General features: G+C 55.7%; 6 protein-coding genes across 6 annotated transcripts; 2 read left to right on the top strand and 4 right to left on the bottom strand.

Moving 5' to 3' along the window:
• Nucleotides 1–787: 787 nt before the first annotated feature.
• N656DRAFT_712097 (uncharacterized protein) lies at nucleotides 788–1,339 on the bottom strand (the record flags this gene model as incomplete). The annotated part of the gene is made up of 1 exon (XM_064811789.1): nucleotides 788–1,339. A coding segment is annotated over one exon (552 nt), but the record flags the coding sequence as incomplete, so codon positions are not given.
• A 570-nt stretch (nucleotides 1,340–1,909) lies between these two features.
• N656DRAFT_799316 (uncharacterized protein) lies at nucleotides 1,910–6,047 on the bottom strand (the record flags this gene model as incomplete). The annotated part of the gene is made up of 4 exons (XM_064817855.1): nucleotides 1,910–2,912; nucleotides 3,023–3,783; nucleotides 5,459–5,895; nucleotides 5,984–6,047. 4 exons carry the CDS (start codon nucleotides 6,045–6,047, stop codon nucleotides 1,910–1,912), a joined length of 2,265 nt encoding a protein of 754 aa, XP_064669054.1.
• A 531-nt stretch (nucleotides 6,048–6,578) lies between these two features.
• Nucleotides 6,579–12,475, top strand: N656DRAFT_808460 (putative polyketide synthase; the record flags this gene model as incomplete). Its single annotated transcript, XM_064818356.1, has 5 exons — nucleotides 6,579–6,934; nucleotides 6,993–8,931; nucleotides 9,009–10,835; nucleotides 10,905–11,218; nucleotides 11,257–12,475. 5 exons carry the CDS (start codon nucleotides 6,579–6,581, stop codon nucleotides 12,209–12,211), a joined length of 5,391 nt encoding a protein of 1,796 aa, XP_064669053.1. The 3' UTR covers nucleotides 12,212–12,475.
• A 448-nt stretch (nucleotides 12,476–12,923) lies between these two features.
• On the top strand, nucleotides 12,924–13,663 carry N656DRAFT_780778 (uncharacterized protein). The gene has a single exon (XM_064815447.1). It carries the CDS (start codon nucleotides 12,946–12,948, stop codon nucleotides 13,354–13,356), a length of 411 nt encoding a protein of 136 aa, XP_064669052.1. The 5' UTR covers nucleotides 12,924–12,945; the 3' UTR covers nucleotides 13,357–13,663.
• Nucleotides 13,664–15,556: 1,893 nt separating this feature from the next.
• On the bottom strand, nucleotides 15,557–16,123 carry N656DRAFT_711818 (uncharacterized protein; the record flags this gene model as incomplete). The annotated part of the gene is made up of 1 exon (XM_064811766.1): nucleotides 15,557–16,123. A coding segment is annotated over one exon (567 nt), but the record flags the coding sequence as incomplete, so codon positions are not given.
• A 2,379-nt stretch (nucleotides 16,124–18,502) lies between these two features.
• N656DRAFT_780775 (uncharacterized protein) lies at nucleotides 18,503–18,975 on the bottom strand. The gene has a single exon (XM_064815446.1). The coding sequence runs from the start codon at nucleotides 18,910–18,912 to the stop codon at nucleotides 18,730–18,732; it is 183 nt and encodes a 60-aa protein (XP_064669050.1). The 5' UTR covers nucleotides 18,913–18,975; the 3' UTR covers nucleotides 18,503–18,729.
• Nucleotides 18,976–22,817: the final 3,842 nt, after the last annotated feature.

The following is a 22,817-nucleotide window of genomic DNA, read 5'->3' as shown; positions in this document are numbered from 1 at the left end:
TGGCTTTGTTGCCGTCCTATTAGGCGTCATCGCGCTCATATTTGTCTGGCATCAGCTGAGTCCAACACAGAAGGAGGATCTTCGTCAGTTCTTTGGCTTGGGGCCTGGCCCTCAACAATTGTCGAATTGAGATTATATATAGAATTTCCGTTCCCGGTAACCTCCGGAAACTGAGCAGCTTATCTGCTAACTTAACTTGGAAGTGAGCCGGCTCTTTGCCCTTCAGCTAGCCACGGCATGCGATTCGTGCTACTTACTTGTCTGTCTCTAGAGTTGTGCGTTGTATCCGTGACTGTTTGGAGGTAAAAGCGTAAGCACTAGATGGAGCTCGCATTTAAAAAAAAAAACCTGCACAAGTAGGTAAGATGGTATGCAGCGTTGACGCCTGGGCCGAACGTAGCCACCGACGAGGATATCGAAAACCGAAAGCTCGATTGTCTTTCCCGCTCAAAGCACCCTGACCAGGCGGTCTTGCTTCTTTCTGTTCAGCTTGGCAAACTGACGCTCCTTCTGATAGTCGTTGAGAGAACCGGCCAGAACCACAACGGGGTGCCTCGCTTGGCCGTGTTGAAGAATACGGTTATGGGGTACGAAATTGGTTGTATTGATATTCAGCCTTGAGTAACTACCTCAAGATCTGGGAGACAGCTTGAAGATACGGTAGATACATTCAAATAGATCTCTCCTCCCGAAGATCAATGAGACTAGTAGTACTGTGCCTCAACGTGCGTGTGACAGTGGTGGCTTGTTCTCTCTGCCCCTGAATATCAACGGACCGGTTGGGCCGTTATCTACAAGCCTTAGTCCTATTTTTCACCTCCTTATCGCGCTCACCACTAGCAACACTCTCCCCTTCCACAGGCAGCGCCTTAAGCTCCCTCTCCATATCAAACACCTCGGTCCAGCTATAGCATCCAAAACAGTCCATTTCCGTTCCATATACGTCCGCCTCATGCCAAAAACGCACCCGAGGCCCGAGGTGCTTCCTGGCAATCTGGTACACGCCCCTGATGTAACGTTCAGCACCGGTCAACCGTCCGTTAACCTTGGAGGTGAAGCGCAAGAAATAGCCGCAGTGCTCGGGATGCGCGGGCATCCTGGGGCATTCGCCCATCATGATATAGATGTAGTGCTTGTTCGTCCCGGGCGGATGCCAGTTGGCATCGGAATCGTCTGGAAGCTCCAGAACTTTCCCGTCGTGGCGCTCCGAGTCCTCATCATGTTTATCGGAGTATGTAGCTATGACTTCGTCGAGAAACGCGCGGTAGGCGCGTTTGTTCTCCTCGGTTGGCTCAAGGGCCGGGAAGATATCGAAACCGCAGTTCAATCCCATACTGAAGATGGGTTGTGAATGGGCTCAGGCCACGGGCGCTGACTGAAATCTCCTGTATATGACTTTGGGCTCCTAAGGGAAGCGGAGAGGGTGCAGTTCTACCTTGGCCACTTCGTACGGGCTTCAAATACTTATTCCAGACTATTGGTATTTCCTAATGGTAGGGGGCCAAGGGTACTTATCCAATAGAATTGAAACATCTCATTCTTTGTTTGTTTGCTGCCTGGAGGTGCCGCCTCAATCCTTCATCACATCCCGTCACTAGGCAACCACATGTTTGCTGGTATCTTCGACACCCGACTGCAGCCAGTGCATCCACGACCATTTGTTTATTTCCGGGGCTCCTTCCAGGCCACCCAGTTAAAACTTCCTTACATTCGGTTTTTTACATACAGCCTTGCACCCAGCTAGGGGTCTGGCAAATTCTGCGGCAAGCCCGGCAGATTGGTGAGCGGGTGCCCAACACCATGCGGCTCATACCCTCCCGGCCCCTGATAACCGGCTAGTTCAATGCTTGCAGTGAGAATTGCTTGAGCTGGGCCGGATCCTATGCCGTGATGCGCGTGTGTGTACACGCTAATGCTCTTCTGGGTGCCGGTGAAGGAGATGCTCGGTTGTTTCCGAAACTTCATCGCTATGCTGTGGACTTCTAGGTTGCCGTGGCGGTGTGGCTGTGATGATGCACGCGCCAGTCGAATCGTTCCAGACTGGTTCCAGTTCTGGAATCGCGCTCTCCGAACACTCAAGAATGGGCAATTGAGCCTTTGTTGACTCAATTTCCCAAGCTGAGTTCGATTCCCTGGTATCAAACAGCCGAAAGAGCTGTGTCCCGTAGAGTAGGATACTTCGCAAGGCCCAAGGGCTGTTTTTCAGCCCCCTGAGCCTTTTATACGCCTCGATTGACAGCACTGCAAGCAACGCAACGACTGTAGCGACGGGCGCAAGCACGGCAAGATCGAATCGTATAGCAACGACATCGCTCGTCCTGATAATGAAGTCAGCTGCTCCCTCCCATAGGGTTCCGTCGGGCTTTTCAAGCAGATTCGTGGTTCCGGGCAGTCTCCCGAGGAGTGCCGAATCGCGGAGGATTTCCTTGGTTGCAAGAAAGGCGGCCAGAACCATGCGCTCTACATCAGCGAACATGTTTGACGAAGTGGCGTCCAAGAACATTCCCGCCCCGACGCCTGAGTAAGCCTTGAGTGCCGAAACGCCGGCGCCGGAACCGATGGTGACAATCATGGGTATGGCGAGACTAATGCTGAGGTGGCCGATCAGCCCCTTGGGCAAGCCGCTTGTCCAAAGATCGCTGCATCTCTTGGTCTCCTTACCAAGGCAGAACTGCATGTCCTCCCAGCAGGACAGGACGGGTCTGCCTGGTGCAACTCTGTATGGCGGACCTGCAGTCTCGTACGCCACGGTTGACCCGCCCGTCGCCAGTTCGGTAAAGTACCAAGGGTCGCCGCTCGGTGTAAAGCTCCCCAGCAGAGCAGTGGTGGCAACGAGTGCGTAGGTTTGGTTAGTTGTGTCCAGGACAGATCCGACGGATGTGTCTGTGAGGGCGAAGAAGCTGAGGGAGGGACTGTCGTTTTCGGGTCCTGCCACCAGTAAGGTTTGACTCTCATCGTTGAAAAGACGTATTCCTCCAGGCGTCCCATTGCATCGCCTTGAACTGGGCGCAGCCAGCCGTACTCGGTAACGCAGCTCCCTTCGACTTGGATGGCGAAGTCGGCCAATTTTTGGATCCCGAGTTCGTAGGCGGAGACAGTGTAGCCATACGAGATGCGCTGCGCTGGCTGGTTGGTAGTGTTGGGACTAGGGGATGGTAGTCCATGCTTGCTAACGCTAACGGACGACCGGCGGGTGCTGTCGTCAGCACTTTCCGCGCTTCCCAGAGCCCTGAGAATGGAGGCTTGGTAGTAGCTCGAGAGTTGGTAGCCAGTCGATGTGGAAGCATCGGGAACAAACACCGAAGACGGAGATACTGGCGCTGCATTACCGAGCCGCATGCTTTCCGTGTACAGGAGGGCCGTCACAATACCCCCAGCGGCCAGGACCACAGTCGGTACGCTAAGCAGCGCAGTGACACCAAGCCCCCGTCGGTCATTTTCATTCCTGCTCGCGAGAAGCTTGAACATGGACCCAAGCAGAGCCCAGCTAGCGGTCCATGGCTCGGATGCGTTGCGGATGGCCACCATGGCCAGCCATTCTTGTCGACACCGCGGGCGGCGTATCAGACACATCTCAGCAGCGACCTGCCAGAGGAAGGCGAACCATAACTGAATGACAATGGTATAGACAGCCGCGATGAAAGCATATTGGGATGCTTTGGTCGAAATGGCGAGTACCGTTCCCGACTCAGTCGGAAAGCTGAACAGCGTCAAGGTTCGGTACGTGTTCTCGGGAGGTGCTGTGTAGACGTCCATAGTTGTCGCCAGAAGACTGAGAACAGTCTGACACTCTGGGCAGTTGTTGATAACTTGAGGGTGAGAGAGCGGTAAAGGTACCTGGCTGGCGGCTTTCCAGCGTACCGATCTCTAAAATATCTTCCAGAGCCTCTCTGTCTCATGACTATCGTAGAGTTTCCTTTTCTCAAGTAAATCTTGTAGGTTGGAAGGGATGAGGCCTCTTCGGCACGGTTCGCCCTAGGCCGCATAGACCTCTGCAATCTCCTGCTGCACGCATTCGCCGACGAGGTTCGAGGCTGATGATACAATGCTTCTTCTCACTGGTTGCAGCTGGCGCCACGTTCCAAATTTTGCGCCACGGCACTATTGGCTCTCGGAAAGCTCAAGCTTGTGTCGCGGCCGAGGCGAAACGCGCCCTCGAAACACCGACTGGGGTTCATGTTTGCTTCCTGAAGAAAGCAGTGAAGAAATGGGCGTACAGTATGCATTGTAGCCGGTTGGACTTTAATGGTTGAAGGAGGGATTGTCGGAGGGAAAAAGAGCCAAGGCCCACGGGCAGTGCCTAAATACACAGGGTTCCTTCTTCCCACTCACCAATTCACACAGTGGACTTACCTACCTACCTAGGGCGTGTCTTGCCAAGTTCTATTCCAACACTTCTTTCGGGCGTGAGCTCTTATAAAAGTAGCCCTCTCCAGGAGCAGTGTCCAGGCATGTACCTAAATATGTCTTAAGTCAACCGGGACATTAGATAGGGTGCTGCGAGGTACTGATGTCTTGAAAAACCTTGCGCTATGGAATGGTGTTTTTTGTAGGTACATTCGACAACCCGAGGATCTGTTAAGAGGGGCAGTAGAGAGGATGACTTTTGCATACAAAAATCCGGGTCGCACTAACCGATCTGTTCCCTTCCGAAGTACCCTGCCCCTTATAACAAGGGAGGGCGCAATTCAATTAATTGAATTGGAAGGCCTATATTTGAAGTTGAATTGACTGGCCAGTGGATATTTGAATTGAAAGTTGAATTGACCAATTAATTGCAAGTAATTGATCAATACATATATAACCCTAACCCTAGTCAAACCAAACCCACACATCACTCTGCTAGACCTACCTAACCTACCTTCCAACCGCTCAGAATAGCTAGCAGTAGCTAAAAAACGCAATAAAATTCGAATGCGTTCGTCTTTTAGAAGGCTGACTAAGCAGAACTCAAAGACTGCCCCCCCTGAATCTGGACCCGCACGTGACGTATGCCACGGTAAGGACGCGCCTCTGAACGGCTCCGTTGGCGATACGGATATACACGTAAGAAAAGCGCCTGACTGGCTGAGGCTCTGTTTGAACAGCGACGGGAATAGCGGCGACGGGCGTCGGGCGTCGGGAACGTTCGTTTGGCATCGTATACGTGGCAGTGGATTGTATTCGTGGATTCGTGGTAGGTAGGAAAGATTCGAAGGAAGGAACCTGGAATTGAAGCCTGGGAAACCTGGAAAAGTACCCAAGCAAAATTGATCAATTAAGTTAAATTAGGTATAAAACCTGATTGAATTGAAAGATATTTGAAGGCGCCTGATTGAATTGAAAGTTGGAAGGGTATGATTGAATTGATTGGATTTGAATTGAATTGCGCCCTCCCTTGCCTTATAACACTCTAGACCATGGTCCAGGCCACCACAACACTGCACGCCGGGATCACAGCCTGAATATAATTCCTGACCGTCCACATGCGCATCAATGTCATGGTATCCTGCTCCCCAAGCTCCTCTTTACCCTTCCCATCCCCATATTTCTTCGCACACGCCCTTACGCTCTTCCCATTCCCCCGCAACGCAGCCTCCCTCTTCAACAGGGGCTCCTCAACCGGCACAACAAAGATAAGCGTGTAAGGAACCAAGCCAACAGCAAGCACAGCCACCAGCAGGAGCTGCGGCACACGGCCCTGGAAAAAATTCTGCACGGAGAGCCCAACATGACCGAGCACCAGCGCCGCGTTGACCAGGCAGCACAGCGTCGCGAAGAAAGCCGGCACGGGACACAGCCGGAAACCGCGCCAAAACACGGTGCGGAACTGCTGCAGGAGTATGTCCTCGGAAACGCTGTGCGGTGGGCCTAGGAGTGCTGCGAGGGTCACGTAGGAGAGAGAGATCTGGCAGCCTGCATCATGTCGAGTCAGTCCGTGTTAGTAGTAACTAGGACAATAAGGTAGGGTTTCCAGGAGGAAGAAATAGGGCGAACGACGTACCCACGACAAAAGACATCGCGGTGATGGTGGCTGCGAGAAGCGGCCGGTAGAGAAAGTGATCCATTGCAGCGATTGTAGAGGACTGATGTATGGTGTTGACTACTAGTAGTATTGACTGTTGAGTGATGAGCGGTCGATGCCAAGAATAAGTGCGAAAATGGGATTTGATCGCGCCTAAATAAAATGCAGTCAGACCACCGGTGTTGATATTGTTTTGCGTGATAATACAAGAACGGCCATTAGGTAGTCGTGCACGGCTCCCGGCCCCGGACTCCGAGGTGTTCGGGGCGCCGAGGCGACCTGATGTGGGTCTCGTAATCCGTCAGGGGTAAGCCAGACTTTGGCGCTCCAGGACCCCGAGACTCAGCCTCAGCCTCGGACCGGCGTGAGATAGCACGTGGAGGTGGGTTGCATCAACGTAAGGGATGGTAGATAATCCAGGTCGACAATCGTTGTGCGTATAAGACGGGATACCCAGCGGTGAGGACCCGGCCCGTCCTGTGAAAACACACACCTCGCTCGGCCAATACCATTCCAACGTCACTCTTTCCTTGTACATCACTTGTACAACCTGATTATCAACTAGTAGTGGATCATGGGTCCGTTATCCACGGCCTCGAGCGACTCCAGTTCAGTGGTCAAGGACTTCACCACCAACCTGGTCTACTGCGGCAATGAGTTCCCCAGCGATGATCTTGTCGGCATCTTCGGCTGCCTTCAACGGCATGCCAGGGACCGCAAGTTCCCCTTCCTCGCCATCTTCCTGACCGAATGCACCAGCATGGTGAAGAGGGAATTAGCCCTTCTCCCTCAGGGGCTTCGGGAATCCCTGCCCCCTTTCCAAAATATTCTATCTCTCGCCACCCACTTCGTCGAGAACCGCAATGGGCCACTTGCAGGCGCTTTGGACGGCGCATTGCTGTGCATTGCACAAATCGGGCTGCTTATAGGGTAAGGTGATCCCCTGCGGTAGAATTCCGTATGTCTCCCATGACTAACCTTCCCATAGCCGCCATGAGGCCCAAGACCTCCCCTATACGCTGCATCAAGAGAGCACCCACTTGTGTGGGCTAAGCGTTGGCCTGCTGACGGCTGCAACCCTCACGGTCTCGTCGTCCCTGTCCGACTTGTCCCGGGCCGGCGTTGAGAGCGCGAGGATAGCGTTCAGACTGGCCGTCCAAGTCGACCAGGTCTCTCAGCTTCTCGAGCCGCGGAACTTTGACAGGCCGCCCGACAGCTGGGCATATGTGGTCACCGGTCTGAGCGAGCAGGAGGTCCAGGACGAGGTAGACCACTTCAACGCGGCAACATCAAGCCCGGAGGCTACCAAGGTCTTTCTCAGTGCGGCAGACAAGACCTCGGTCAGCGTGACTGGCCCGCCTGCTCGGCTGAAAGCCGCCTTCTTGAGCTCGCAGAAGTTGCGGCATTCCAAGCATTTTCTGATGCCCGTCTTCTTCGGCCTCTGCCACGCTCCCCACATTTACTCGCAGAACCATGTTGAGGTGATCGTCCTTGGCTCGCAGCCGGCGTTCGACCACGGTCGGGAAGCGCGTCTCCCCCTTTTCTCGCCAAAAACAGGGGAGCCCTTCCTAGCGGACAAAGTCGGCGGGCTATTCAAGGAAGTCATCACCGAGATCCTTACGGCGGCCATCTCCTTGGATAAGCTCACCGCCGGCATAGTCGACTCCCTGTCCATGACCTCCGAGTGCCGCGTCCTGCAGTTCGGGTCGTCGATCGTTTCAAAAGGGCTCCTCTCAGAACTGGGACGAGAACTGCCGCAGCTCCCTGTGGCCATCAACGACGTGCTGGAGTGGTCAACAAAGGAATGGCTCGGCGCCAGTCCTTCAGCGACAAGAAACGCCAAGCTTGCCGTGGTGGGTGTGTCGTGCCGTCTCCCCGGTGGCGCCAACGACACCGAACTCTTCTGGAAGCTGATGGAGGAGTCCCGTGACACGCACACCGTCATCCCCATTGACCGCTTTGACGTCAAGACGCACTACTACCCAACGGGCAAGACACCCAACTCAACCGAGACACCGTACGGCAACTTCATTGACCACCCGGGCCACCTGGACGCGGGCTTCTTCAACATGTCCCCCGTCGAAGCGGAGCAGGTGGACCCCATGCACGGTCTGGCGCTGGTCACAGCATACGAGGCCCTGGAAATGTCCGGGTTCGTCCCCAACCGCACGCCCTCGACAACGGCAAAGTGCGTAGGGACCTACTACGGCCAGGCGAGCGACGACTGGCGCGAGGTCAACACGGGCCAGAACCTCGGGACGTACGGAGTGCCCGCCACCGAGCGCACCTTTGCCAACTGGCGCATCAACTACTTCTTTGGCTTCGGCGGACCGAGTTTCAACATCGACACGGCCTGCTCCAGCGGGCTTGCGGCCGTCAACGCCGCCTCGACGGCACTGTGGTCGGGTGACGCCGACACCGTGCTGGCCGGCGGCTTGAACGTCATCACCAATTGCGACAACTACTGCAGTCTGTCTCGCGGCCACTTCCTGTCCAAGACAGGCCAGTGCAAGGTTTGGGACAAGAAGGCAGATGGCTACTGCCGCGCCGACGGGATCGTGTCCATCGTGATGAAGAGGCTTGACGATGCCCTGGCCGATAACGACCGGGTGCTCGCCGTGATCTGCTCTGCGGCGACCAACCACTCGGCCGAGGCCATCTCGATCACGCATCCTCACGCCGACGCCCAGATGGACAACTACCGTCAAGTCATGGCCGATGCCGGCGTCAGCCCGTTCGACGTCAGCTACGTTGAGTTGCATGGTACCGGCACGCAGGCGGGGGATGCCGTCGAGAGTGAGTCCGTTGCGACAGTCTTCGCCCCCCGCGGCCAACGGCGTCATCCCGAGCAGCGGCTCCACCTCGGTGCGGTGAAATCCAATATTGGCCACGGCGAGGCTGCCGCGGGAATCACCTCGCTGCTCAAGGTCCTGCTCATGTACCAAAAAACGGGATCCCTCGGCACTTTGGCGTCGAAGCCGACATGAACCCCGTCGTTGTCAAGAACCTCGACCGGCGGAACGCAGGCTTGGTTTTCAACAAGGCCATTCCCTGGCCCAGGCCTGACGGATCGGACAAGAAGAGGCTCAGGAAACGCTTTGCGCTAGTCAACAGCTTCGGTGCCCACGGCGGCAACACAACACTCCTTTTGGAAAACGGCACGGTACAGCCCATGGTCCGCAACAGGGAATACAGACCCGCTGCATACCCATTTACGCTGTCCGCCAAGAGCAAGCACAGCCTGCGCGCCAATGTCGAGGCTCTCCTCCGATACCTGGACCAGCACCCGGATACAGACGCGGACGACTTGTCGTATACACTCTGTGCCCGACGCATGCACCATCCGCTGCGCGTGGCGACTGCAGCCGCCGGAATCTCCCAGCTCCGGCAGTTCCTGGCGTCGGCTCTGGACGAAAGCAGCAAGCTCATTTCCACCGCGAGGCCCGTGTCCGCTGCGAATCCTCCGTCCGTCGTCATGACCTTCACCGGCCAGGGAGCATACTACAGCGGCATCAGCCAGCAGCTCTACCAACACTTCCCTCCCTACCGGTCCGAGATAGTCCAGCTGGATGCCCTGGTACAGAAGCTGGGCCTGCCATCGCTCATCCCTGAGATTGAAGGAAAAGGATCCAAGTCCCCCTCCCCGCTCACGACCCAACTGTGCATCCTGATCGTCGAGATCGCCATGACACGTCTGTGGGAGCACTTGGGCGTCGTTCCGAATGCCGTCATCGGGCACAGCCTGGGCGAGTACGCGGCTCTTGTCGCCGCGGGGGTGCTCTCGGCGGCCGACGCCATTTTCCTCGTCGCCAAGCGAGCCACCCTCATGGCCGAGCACTGCACCGCCGGCAGCCACGTAATGCTATCCGTCCGGGCGGGCGTTGAGGCCATCAGAGAGGCACTGGCAGACTACGGAGTAGCAGAAGCACCATACGAAGTCTCGTGCCGCAACGGGCCGGAGGATACCGTGCTGGGCGGCACGCGCAAGGACATGGAGACGATCCGCGCCGCGCTGGCCGGCAAGGGGATCAAGTCGATGCTGCTGGACGTGCCGTATGCGTTCCACACTGCCCAGCTCGAACCGGCGCTGCCCGCGTTCGAAGCCGCCGCCGCCCACGTCGTCTTTAAGGCGCCGCGCATTCCCGTCATCTCGCCGCTGCTGCGCGACTGCGTGTTTGATGACAAGACCATCAGCGCCAACTACCTCGCCCGAGCGACTCGCGAGCCGGTGCTCTTCATGGACGCCCTGGACGCGGCGTGCGAGCTGGGGATCGTTGACGAGGCCAAGACGGCGTGGATCGACATCGGCCCGCACCCGGTGTGCGCGTCTATGGTCCGGGCTTGGCTCGGGTCCCGGGGAGGCGATGGTGCCGCTGCTGCAGGTCTGAGGACGTTGGCCACGGCGCGCCGCGGCGAGGATAATTTCGCCACCATGGCGGCGACGATGTCGGGGCTGCATGCCTTGGGCGTGCTCGTCTGCTGGAACGAGTACTTCCGCCCAGGGGAAACCTCGCATCACTACATGCTGCTCAACGACCTGCCTGCATATCAGTGGAACGAGCGTAACTACTGGATACCCTACCACGGCACATGGTCGCTAGACAGGTACTATTACGCACGCGGTGAGCTTCCCCCAGGCATGAGTAGAGTCAACGCGGCGCCGTCATGCGCTTCGACGCTTCGCACTTCGGGAATCCACCAAGTCATCAGCGAAGAGGTTGATCATGACACCGGCCGTGTGAGACTGACGGCAATGTCGGACCTTAAACACCCGTCACTCCTCCCGTCAACGAGGGGGCATATGATGAATGGGTATGGTGTGGCCACCAGCGTAAGTGTTCCCCTGGCCCATTGTTCTCTTTTATCTCTGGATGTTCCACTAACGCCTCTGCTTTCCCAGTCCATCTGGATTGAGATGGCATGGACCATTGGTGAGCACGTATACAAACTCCTCGTACCATCCGCCAAAGAAGTGCACATGAACATCTGCAACGCCGAGGTTCTGCATGCGCAGGTCCTGGACGAGCAACCGCAGCAACACTTGGTCCATATCCGGGCGGAACTAGACCTTGCTAGCCAGCGCACCGTCATCGAATGGTACGCGTTGGGGGATCAGCAGCAGCAGCAGCAGTACCAGCAACAAACCGCCAGCCCGGATGAGCCGGGCGAGGCGTTCGCCACCTACACGTTGCAGTACGAAGACCCCGAGGTCTGGTCTCGGAATGGCAGCGCGTAGCCCATCTCGTCAACAGCCGGATCGAGGAGCTTGGCAGGCTGGCGGACTCCGGTGACGCCACCCGTCTCGACCGCAACATGGCGTACCTGTTGTTTCGCAACGTAGTCGACTACGCGCCTGAATACCGCGGCATGCGGAGCGTTGTGCTGGCCGGGTTCGAGGCCGCGGCCGAGGTTGAACTCTTGTCGAGCCAGCACGAGGGCGTCTGGCACTCGGCGCCCCACCACATCGACAGCGTGTGCCACATCGGCGGATTGGTGCTCAACGCGGGCGGCGCCACGGATGCCCGCGACTCGTTCTACATCACGCCGGGCTTCAAATCTCTGCGCTTGTTGCGCCGTCTGAAAGCGGGCGATCGCTACCGCAGCTACGTGCGCATGGCTCCACATCCGACCGAGACGAACGAGTTTGCCGGTGACGTGTACATCTTCTCTCGCGATGACGGTCAGCTGGTCGGTATGATGGGCCAGATGCGCTTTCGTAAGCGCCCCCGTATCCTCATGAACCGCCTGTTCTCGCCAGGAGCTGGGGAGAAGAGCGACGCTCGTGCTCCGAGGGTTCCGAATCCGAAGCCTCAGCCGGCAGTTGCCGCACCTGCCGTCGCCGCCAAGCCCCTCACTGCCCCGAAATCAATGACACAGCCTGCGGTGGCAGCATTAGCGTCAGCTCCATCTCCAGCTCGAGCAGCGCTCAGCTCAGCAGTCAATGATTCAGCCCCGAGCCAGCGAGAGCAGCAGGACTCGTCTGTCGTCACAGACCGCCTGCGCTTCGTCAGCCGAGAGTCGGGGCTCGAGATGGAGAGGTTGGAGAATGACGAGGCGTCGTTCACGGAGCTGGGCATCGACTCGCTCATGTCGCTCGTGTTATCCGAGAAGTTCAAGAGTGAGCTGCAGATTGAGGTCAAGAGCTCGCTGTTTCTGGAGTGCCCCAACATTGGTGCTCTGAAGGAGTGGTTGAACGAGTACTGCTAGATGTAGATGTTAGACTACTAGACTGTCCTTGTGGTTATCAGGGAGAGTCTCTGTCGGCTGTCGTCTTTAAGATACTTATGTGGTTTTGTTTTTTGGGCGCAGTGGATTGAAGAGATGATCTCGGTTCCCTGTCCCACTAAGCGTTAGACAGCCGCGAAGCCGGTCACAGGAGGATGGAAGGTCGATATTAGACTCGAGTAGAGATTGCGATACAATCACTACATGCTCCGGTTTTCACTCATGGCACCTCGCGTTGGGAGATGAGTCCAGCTTTCGGGCAACTCGCCTGAGTGCGAGAGAATGTTGTGCAACGAGACTTTCGTCGGGATAAAAGTCTATGCACCATAGTAGTCTGATGCATCGCAGAGCAGAATGGAGCAGGATTTCGCAACCAAGGCACTTTTCGAGCGACTTGAACGACCGATTACTAGTATCGCTTGCTCGTCCACGGCATGAAGGTGTAACTTGAAGTTGAGGCAGGCGCCTCAGCAGCGCATCGTATCATGCGAAAACGCACTGTAAATTCGAAGTAATTTCCCCACTGTACTAGTAGTATGCTCCCCACTGTATGCATACAGTGTCATGTGATCCAGAGACCGCAACTTGAAGACTCCGAAAACTCAAAGAGAGGTCACGAGGCAGCCAATGTCTGCGATTTACAAGCAGGGACAAAACTGATTCCAAATTGTCATTGTCAATCCCCAAAGAATCCCAGCGGAATCCCAGCGATCCCAATGCCGCCTCGTGGTGTGGCGCATCTGCAAAGAGCCAGAGGTTCGGCATTTCGGCTCCTGCTCGTCATTCGCCGTTTTCGTGGCTGTGCTCGCCGTCTTGCGTGTCGCCCACGTTTTCCCCTGCTGATCCGCCCCCTCCGCCTGTGGCTTGTTGGCTGGCAAGGCACGCGGCTCGAAACAGTCATATTGCCTTTTGCCTCTGAACCTGCAAGCCATGTCGAGCAACAGGCCTCTGAGGCTTCACGATCAGGATCCGGATTCGGCTTCCTGTTTCAACCCGACACCGTCTGTCGTGTGCGACTTGATCTGATCGCAAGACACTGCAACTGCCATGCTAAGCCAGCCACAGCAGCCATTTGGGATCGGCTGTCTGCCAGCAAAAGTCATGCTTCCCTACTCTCATCGGGTTAAGATTGGGCTACTCCGTACTGTTGGACAGCATCGCGATGGAACAGATGCCCTCCGCGTCAGAACCGAGAAAACAAGGCCGTTGCACCCATCAGCCTAACATAAACGTTACAGGCTCCATTCAAAGCTGCAATGCCTTCGCATCTGGCGTCTCGCAGATGTAAGCCTCTGCTGCCTACCCGAACATCCTCGCGTCAGGTTCTGCGTCGTGTCAATTGCCCGCCTCGCAGATACTCACTCATCCTCCACGCGCTAAAGACTCACAGCAGAGCCTCAAGGCTCACCAGGGAGCACAGTCACAGCTAGCTTAGGTATTGTACTCACCAGTCACCTGCCAAGCTCGAATACATTGCTGTATGTAGGTAAGCAGATGGAGTTGTGTACTGTACATACCTATGCTGCTTCCATCCGATTCAATCCTGCCTATGCCCCGCAAACGCTGCCCAACGCCTCGACAAAATACGGATACCCCACGCCACGGCCCGTCTTTTCGGGCCCCGGTTCACATGCCGGTTGCACCCATCGCCCATCAGACAGCCGAGCGAGCGCCGGTTCACTTGATGTGCGGTCGAGCAGACGGGCCTGGTGGTCGGGCCGCCCTGCCACTATGTAGGAAGAAATTATTACGTAGACGTAGACATAAACCAAGTCGAGATTCAGTGTGTGTGCGTGTGTGTAGGTATGTACGGTACCTAATCTCGTGGGGTACTTACTGTATGAGGCCGGAATGTGCATCTGACGCGAGGAACATTTGATTGGCGTCGAGCTACACCCTTTGAAGCTTGACATCACACGCCTGACTGAAACGTGGCAGTTGGACACTCATCAGAGACACAAAACGACCCAGCCATTCTGGTAATTACTGTACCCATTCCTCATTGGGTATCAACCAGCAGCCAACATTGCGCCGTCAGCTTGGTCATGCCACGGCAATTCCATCCATCGATCACACGTCGCGAGGAGGCGGGGTAGCTATTCTAGTGTTGGGTAGTAGATGGACCCCTCAGGACTGACTCTCCTCACGAGTCACCCTCCATCAGTGCATCGTGTTGTATGGTGTATGTATCATTGGCCTTCACGTACCAAGCAGGTGCAGACTTCTCGATCTCACCAGGCCATACTAGAACCGAGATATGCTGCTGGTCTCTTATCATCATTATTACACTAACTTGAGTGTAGGCTTGGTAAGCTATGCTTGGTATGGTGGTCAACAAAGGAAAACCGTGATCCAACCCAATGATGCCCGCATTATGATGACAATGGACGGTGATGGTGAGCCCAAGATGCCAAACACATCTCTCATCATGATCATCACAATATCCAATCCTCCCAAAGCCCAGATCTAGCAGATCGCCCATCCCAAAACCAGATGCGCCACCTGTATAGAAGCCACCTTGTCCCTTTTGGACAGTATGCTTAACTGTCGTGAGAAGCCCAACCGGGATATTGCCACCAACTCCGTTAACCTGGGCAATGCGCGGGCAGCGAAGCGATGCAATCAATGCAGCTGTCGCTACCCAGCCCAAGTAAATGCAAAGAGGTAAGGAAAAGACGAGGAAAGAAGACCAAAGATACGCTCACAGTCGTAAACGGTTCGTAATCATGATCCTTCCCTTCATCGACCAACTCCACTAAGCACCCTCCCCCATACTCCCCTCTTCTGCTTCCCTTCCAAACTCCTCAAATCCTCTTTGCTAATCTCGTACGGCAGCATCTGCGGCTTTTTCGCATGAGCCGAGGCCTTCCTGCCGTGAGCATAAATGGGGTCCTTGGCGGGCACGTCCGGAACAACCTCGATAGGCGAGTAGCACATCTCGCCGGCATGCCTCTGCCCGTCAACAATGTACGGCTGGTGCCCGACGGTGCCAATATCCTCCTCCTCGTCGCCGAGCGGCGTGGTGGCGCGGGAGCTGGTCGACCCGGCGTAGGACGAGGCGCTGCTGCACAGTCCCGGGGGCGAGACACCCCGCGAGCGGGAGCTCCCGCGCGAGCGAGGCGGCGAGGCGTCGTAGCCGTTGTCGGCGGGTAAGGCATTGTAGGCGGCCTGCCAGGCGATGGGGTCCTCGGCAACCTCGCGCAGGTGCGGGCGGGCAATGCGGGCCGGCGTGCGTAGCTGCTTCTCGCGCTCCTGTTGCGCTTGCCATTCACGCTCCTGCCGGGCCTGCATCTCCCTCTCGGCCCAGTAGCGCTCCTCAATCTCCTCCCGGATGGGCGCCAAGAAATGGTCGAGCTCCCGGTAGAGATCCTCCTTGGTGATGCGCAGGTCCCAGTCCAGCAGAAACAGCAGCTGCTTCTCCATCAGGTTGACCTCAGTGCGGTTGAAGCCGAAGCCGTACATGACGCTGTAGTTCGCCCAGTGCTTGTTCTTGGGGCTGCTGTCGTTGAGGTACTTGGCGGAAAGGATGAGGCAGGCGAGAAAGATGCGGTGAGCAGAGCAGGGCAGGCCCTTGGACCGGGGACCTAGCCTAGATTTTAGGCGGTTGAGGTAGACCAGCGACGACATAAGTGTCGGCACTTGGACGTTTGAACACCTGACCACCTGATCGATAAACTTCTCGAGTGTCGGGAGCGTCCTTGGAGATGATGTGTAATCCGAGGTATAAGCTTCGCCTGCCGCCGGGGCGATCGGCCCCGGGTCGCATTGTATAACGTTGCTGGCAGCTCTCGCCAGGAACCTGATCATGTCCGTGCTGACCGGCTGCCAAACCAGCATCTTGAGAGCCTTGGCATTAAGCTGAGCTAAGCTGAGCGTCGTCGGTAGTGACTCCATGGTGCTATGTGTGTGCGTGAAAGATTATGTGTGATGAGTCTATTGATGAGCGAGTAAGTCCGGGTAACAGGTGAGAAGTGCCTGACTCTCTCCTGTCTATGTGTCCTGGGGAGAGAAAGACCGAAGAGGGTGTTGGGATAGCGAGATGCCGAGACTTATAATACAGTCGAGAGAGAATTGAGCAGCTTGTCTAAGATAGACGTCGGCATCAACGACTGGGGTGCTCACAAGAGGCGAAGCTCGTGTGTTGATGCCCCTGGGGAAGGGCCGGGTTGATGGGCTCGGTAAATCAAGGGACGATATTGAACAAACAGCTTGCCGTTCAGGGCGTGGGCCCCCTTAACAGGCTTTCCGCAGACAGGGCTAGGGAGCCTGTTGCTGCGTGTCTCAGTGGCTTTGGTGACGTGCACTGTCCACGAGGCTGAGCGTGGGCGTTCCAGGTGGTGGCCGGCCAGGCGGACAGCTGTGCAGGGGTCCAGGGGTTGCAGGGGGTGCGTGGGCAATCCGGCAGTGTTGTGGTGGCCCGCTGTATCGGCCGGCGCTGGTGGGTTGCGCGATCAGCAGATTCCAGGCTTTTGGCTAGCCGGGCTGGAATGCGACAAGGGTTGTCAGAGGCGAAGGGGCAAAGTGTGCCAAGCCAGATCCCGCCCAATGAGCTGAGAGGGAGCCGGGGACAGCGGACGGGCAACTCCGTTTGCGCGAAGTGCCTCGGGCAAAATCCAGTGTCTGCAAAAAGGACGTCGCAGGAGACCAGTCTGGATCTTGCAAAGCTTCGCTATTATGTCGGGAATAGCGAGGGTGTCGGAGTGCGGTCGATTTTTCAGCACGAGCACAGCGCTGCCCAAAATGTTGAGAACTGTAGCCCAACGACCAAAACTGCCAAGCCTCAGGTCACTAAGCGACGCGAAGATCGCGAAGCAAATCAGTCAGCTAGAGCCGTCTGGGGGACACCTGACTGGCGGGCTCGATGATGATAAACCCAAGCTGGCGATGATTTTGATCCCAGGAGATCACGGGAACGATCGACCGTCGATGAGCCGTGCAGGGTACTGGTAGGGTACAAGTCGGACGAGCCAAAAGACCGCTGATTTGAAGCTAGCCACCTAGTCCTGGACGGGTGCTGCACTATTATTACCAGAGTTGTGGAATCTGGGTGATCTCTCGTCGACGCCAAAAAAAACCTGCCCGTAGCGAAGGTGGGTAATCACGAATCCCTAGCACTGGAAAAGTCCGTACCAGCGGAATCAGAATGTGTCGAAAGGAATAGCCGCACAATTGGAAGACGGCGCTGCCGTGCTGGGGAAAGCAAAGGTGCGAAGATGCAGTGCTGCAATCCTGCGTGTCGTTATTTTGGATTCGGGCCCCAAGGGCTCCGGGCGATTATTATGGGAAAAGGGTTTGTGCCCAGACGGGAATGCAGCACCGCGGTAAAAAGTTGTCGCGCGCCAAAACAAAAATGGCGGTCGGCTCGTGCAAACGTTGTGCGGTTTGGGGAGCCTGCCGTGTTCGAGCAGTCGCCCAGTGCGACTTGTCAGGCGGCGTCTGGGGGATTGATTCGTGCTGGTGTCTCTTGTCGCAGCGGCAAAGCGGGGGCGGAGCGGTGGGTCCTTGCCGAGGAACGTCTTTCCAACCTGGATCGATATGGCTCAACGATTGGATTTAATGAGCGGACTTGTTGAAAAATAGCAAACTGTCGAAGACACTGCAAAATGAATATGAGCTTAGGTTCTGTTTCAAATTGTGTCTGTTGGTGTTGAGCTCTTCAAAAATTCGCGCTGGGAAGGAGCCTGCAACAATTGGCGAAAAGCCAGGGGCGGTTTGAGGTCGGGATTTGTATGCAGGCTTACGCTGGAAGGGATGAATCAGAGACACCAACTTACAGCACATAAACAGCCCTATTGCGAAGTAGGGTGAGAAGGTAGGAAGAGCGAAGGGCTGCGTCAACTCGGTGGAAATTCGCTCGAGCTTCCCCTTTTCCTTCGGTCCAGGGAACCAGCCTTGATCGAGGGGTACGAGATAGAGTGAAGCTCGGAAGGTAGTCCCAGGGAGACGTTTGGCCGGATGGAGGTGCCAGACCAGGAAGTTGGGGTATTATCTAGGTTCCTGTCTCCTGCCGAACAGCGGACTTTTGGATTGCGGATTCCAGGAGCGCAACTAATCACAAAAAGGGATGCAAGGTCACACTTGGGGATCATTTGCCTTTATCACTATGTAGAGGAAACCCTTACATGGGCGTTGTGTGGCATCACCAACCGTCTGGCATCCCTCAACTCTCGACGGTAGGGACTGACCCATCGGTCCGAGTCATGAGCAAAAATGTCTTTTCCGTCCTGAGGAGGACAGTGCCACAATTATTTGAGTGGCTGCCGATTTGCATTCCTCCCAGTGCGCTATCCACATTGTGCATGACACGATTCATGAATGGTTGGCAGCTCTGTATGCGAGATTCTCAAGTGCCAGCGATCTGGCTCTCAACGGCTAACGATTGGTTAGGTTGCATCCCCCACGCTTAGACTTGAAACAAGCGAGGGGCTTGCACCAAAAAAATCGAAGGACGTTCTTATTAGGAGTGGTCAACCACTCGATATTCAAAGAACTGCGAGTACTCAGGCAGTGGCGAGTCTTTGTATAGAGATCCAATTGGCGTGTGCCAAAGCATGCGAATGAATGTATGAGCTGTCTTGTTGATATTTATCGCGATTTCCAGACTCTGCAAAGTGCAAACTGCCTCCACCACGCCAAGGATAACTCCTGCCCAACCAAATAACAACACCAGCCAGCCTCGACATGACAGTTATAGAGGCATCTCAAAGGCGACAACGCCTGGGGTTCCTCCTTGGCTCTGCAACGAAAAACTAGAAATGACTATGGCAGCCCGTTCTTGAGCAGCAGTTGTTGTCGTGGGTTGAGCGACAATTTGATTGTTGAATGACACAGACCGGCTCATGAAGAAGCAGACATGCACGATCTTGATATCCAACTCAGGATTGATTCCTGTCTATTGAACACTGCGTACCAGGGCCACGGCTGGCCAACCTACATGTAAGGTAATGCTCAGGGGCAACGCAGGGGTAAAATGTGTTGCACACTGCAGTACTGATGCCAAGCCAATCGAGCACCTGCATCGCGGTGAAACGAAACGACAAGTTGAAAACACCTCGAAACATCACACATTCCATCCCAGCATTAGTTCCAAGGGCCGATGATCTGGACAGATCGACCCTGGCCTTTTCTTATGTTTAGTCCGTAGGTCCAACCCTTTTGCGGTCTGTCGTTCTCTCTTGTAAAAGCCCTATCATCGATCTCCCCTTCATCTCAAAACCCTTATCTGTGCCCCTATCTGCGTGACTGCGTCATATGGTGGGGTTACACCCATCAGCCCAGAGGCCCCAAACAACTGACACTTGGGACGGCGTGTGCAACCCACGTAGCTTGACCTGAGCATTTGGCAGAAAATAAGGGACAATACACATTGTTCGCTACCTGAGAAGACAGACTCTTTGCCCATTTGAACCCCGATCGGACGTTGCCTGGCTAGCACCGCAGTCCGGCCGAGGGAATGTTGGCTATCACTCAAAGCTTCACAATCCTCCCTGTCGCGGAACATCCTCTAGGATTGTGATGTTTCTGCGAGGGGAAGACATACGTTCCTTATCCGTATGTAGGTATGTACGGATATAAGAACCTGGAATTGACGGGTCCGTTAGTGTCTGCACTGATCTCCAACTGTGCCTTCCACCTGCACGAGATGTTGCGGTCCCTTGTACATACCCCGCTCGGTGGGAGCAACCGAGAGCGACGAATTGACCGAGTTTTGTTGGCATCCAAAAGAGTTAGCGGCGGATTTTACAGAGCATCAAATAGGGGCAACTTTTCTCTCGAAACATCGCAACCAAATTTTGCGATGATATGGAAATGTTTCAACCGCTCGTATATCAGAACATTTATCGTCGCGTTTCAATAACGCGCAAATCAACTGTTGGAGGCAATATATTGGAGGTCCAAGCGGACATCCAAGAGCGGATTTGCCGCAACCGGAGCAGCTTCTCCTTTCTCCAGCATCAATACTCTACAGTGGCGGTCAGGGAGAGCAAAAGTACATCCACAGATTCCACACTTTCGGTTGCAAGTTCCCACATCAGATGCACTAGATAATTCAGGTACGAATAGTGTATACAGTAGCTCACGGGATGCACAGGCCGTTTCGCGGGGAAGAAGGTATTCCTCCTCCACTGTGGGCCTTCCCCCTGAATTACCCCGTGCTGCCGTCCCGCCCCTGGGTCAGGGGCTGCTTGGAAGGGCGGTGTGGTGTTCGTGCGCTGGCTGGCGGGGAGGCGGCCACTTGGCAAGCAGTTGGGTCAGTGCCGGGTCTTGGTCGGCATCACGGATTCGCGCAATCTCCCCGCCATGCCTTTCATCTCTTCATTCATAGCGGGGCGGAGACGGGAGGAAAGCCGGAGGCCACCGAATGAGAAAAAAAAGTCCCTTTCGCCAGCATAGGCCGAGTCCGGCCCCGCTTGGCGGGATTTGGATGGATCGGGACGCTGCGGGCGCCGTGATTGGCCAGTCCGCACCGCTGCATGTCTTGGAGAAAATCTTGCTCGTCCAGCGAATCGAGGGTGGCTGAGCTGAGATTGGATATCTTCAGCACGGTTCGAGCATATCCAGTAACTGTCTCAAGCAAGGTTTTCCGCTGCTCGAGCTGAGAAGTCATGGTGTCCTTGTGCTACACCCGAACTATCTTACGGCAGATGGTTCGTAACCGTTGTGCGATCACGGCAGCTTGGATCCTGCGGCTAGCACCGGTAACGTGATGGCTTACCGTAGGGCAAAAGGGCACTGCTGCTGCATGTCTCAGGCAACGTTTGATCTGGAACCAGTCTTCGAAGTTCGAACTGAGGGCTGAAGAGGGCCTGCTAACGACTTTCTGCCATGAAACGGCTGGTTCACAACACACTTCGCTCACACAAAGTGCGGCAAGGTTTGCACTAGAGGCACAACTGCCGGAGGGTTGTGTCAGGGTTTCTCCGTCTGCGGCTGATGGCTGCATGTCATCCATCTACTCCGGAGTTTCCCAAAACCATCCTCTAATCCGGCTGACTTGCCTCAACACTCGACTGAGCGATCAGCTTGCCGGTCCAACACGGTCGTGTCAGATTCCTTTCGCATGTGATGACAGCAGCGGCCATTTGAAGGCTAGCAGCTGAGGCAGTAAAGCGGGGGAGCGCACCAACCCGGGTCGCTTCCTTCGGCTAGATTATGGCCTCGCGACGTGCGATAATCCGATCATGCCAAGGGACAGACCGAGCCATACCGTCGAGTGCTACCTCGTGTAGTGCAGAGTCGCGACTTGAGTTCAGACGACGGGAACGGCCGGCATCCTTGAGTTTATTTGCGGCCCGGGCACGAATCTCAGACGCCAACCTTCTCGGCAAACATCTATGTGGCACCCAAGTGTTCGTGTCGACGACCTGGGCGGGCCGGTTCTCAGGCCTCCCCGCTGAGCGCTGACCATCAAATGTCAATGGCAGTCACGGATAGGCGACCAGTCAGACTCGATGAGTAGGTACTATGCATAGGATTTGGATCGGTCGTGTATGAGGCGGATTACTCCGGATTCAGTGCTCCTCTGGAATGCTGGTTCGAATGGCCCTATCTTTGTCATACGAAAGCAATTATCTGCAGCCAAGTTAGATAGGCCGACCTTAGTCTTCAAGATTCACCTGATTCAGTACGGATACGCCCACCGGATTGACGCATGACGCACGCCGCAACCACGCACCATTGGCAGTGAGGTCTCCCGCTGGCGAGACGTGGCCTGCCTCTCGCCGCCAGTAACCGCGGAATCAAGCGCAAGCGCAAGCGCAGGGCAATCCACACGGGCGCTTATTACCTGACTTAGCGTTTGGCTCCCGCAAGATTGAGGCGCAACAAACCTACAAGCCCGGAAAATTCCGCCGCGGCCAACACCGCCAACGTCCCCAGATTCTGCGGCCTTGCGCCTTCCCCCGGCACGTCCAATTGGTTGACAGATCCCCCGGTTCAGCGGGGCAGAACTGGATTGGGACGTGATTGGTTTGTTGGTCTTGGACCCTGGCCAGCGGGATCTCGATCCTGATCCCTTCCTGCAGCTCGCTTGCCTCTCGGCTTCTCCTCCAGCCGAGCCGTGACCCAATGCGTTGTTTCCAAAACCAGCTACGTCGAATGATGCCGCGGGTAAATCGCACAACGGCGTTTACCAGGACCAATGGGTGGCTGTGAGGGACTGTGGGTTGACGATGAAGGAGCGCTGTGCCCATGCTTGTTTATTTGTTGTTTCCCTCCAGGATCTGCAGGTTTTTGCTATTGGTCGGGTTGTGTATCCGAGGGGCGGGGTGAAGTAGAGGTTGAGAGTTTTGCTCAGTGATCCGAATGTCGGAGTATGTGAAAGAAAGTCGATCAGGCGAGGGCAAACGGCGGGGCTAACGATGATGGCTCAAAGTGCATCAAGGTGCCCGTCGACCCCGTCGACTTGTTACGAGGGGTAGTCGAGAGGCCAAATTTTATGTGTAAAATCAGGCCTGCACTAACAGTTACCAAGTACCACCACGGGACGAAACCCGTCCGCACCCTCATCGACGTTCTTCGGACCAGGAGCTAGCTGAAGGTCAAATTACTAAATCACGCCTCTCAATCTACAGTACAGGGGGTAACG

Source organism: Canariomyces notabilis, assembly GCF_033297395.1.
Source record: "Canariomyces notabilis strain CBS 508.74 unplaced genomic scaffold N656scaffold_15, whole genome shotgun sequence".
Lineage (NCBI taxonomy): Eukaryota > Fungi > Ascomycota > Sordariomycetes > Sordariales > Chaetomiaceae > Canariomyces > Canariomyces notabilis.
The sequence above is the reverse complement of the archived record's forward strand: the minus strand, read 5'-3'. Positions and strand labels throughout refer to the sequence as shown.

What these genes read in the sequence shown, in the direction of transcription:
- N656DRAFT_780778 (XM_064815447.1), top strand. Translation starts at nt 12,946, where the DNA reads ATGCCGCCTCGTGGTGTGGCGCATCTGCAAAGAGCCAGAGGTTCGGCA.
- N656DRAFT_780775 (XM_064815446.1), bottom strand. Translation starts at nt 18,912, where the DNA reads ATGTCGAGGCTGGCTGGTGTTGTTATTTGGTTGGGCAGGAGTTATCCT.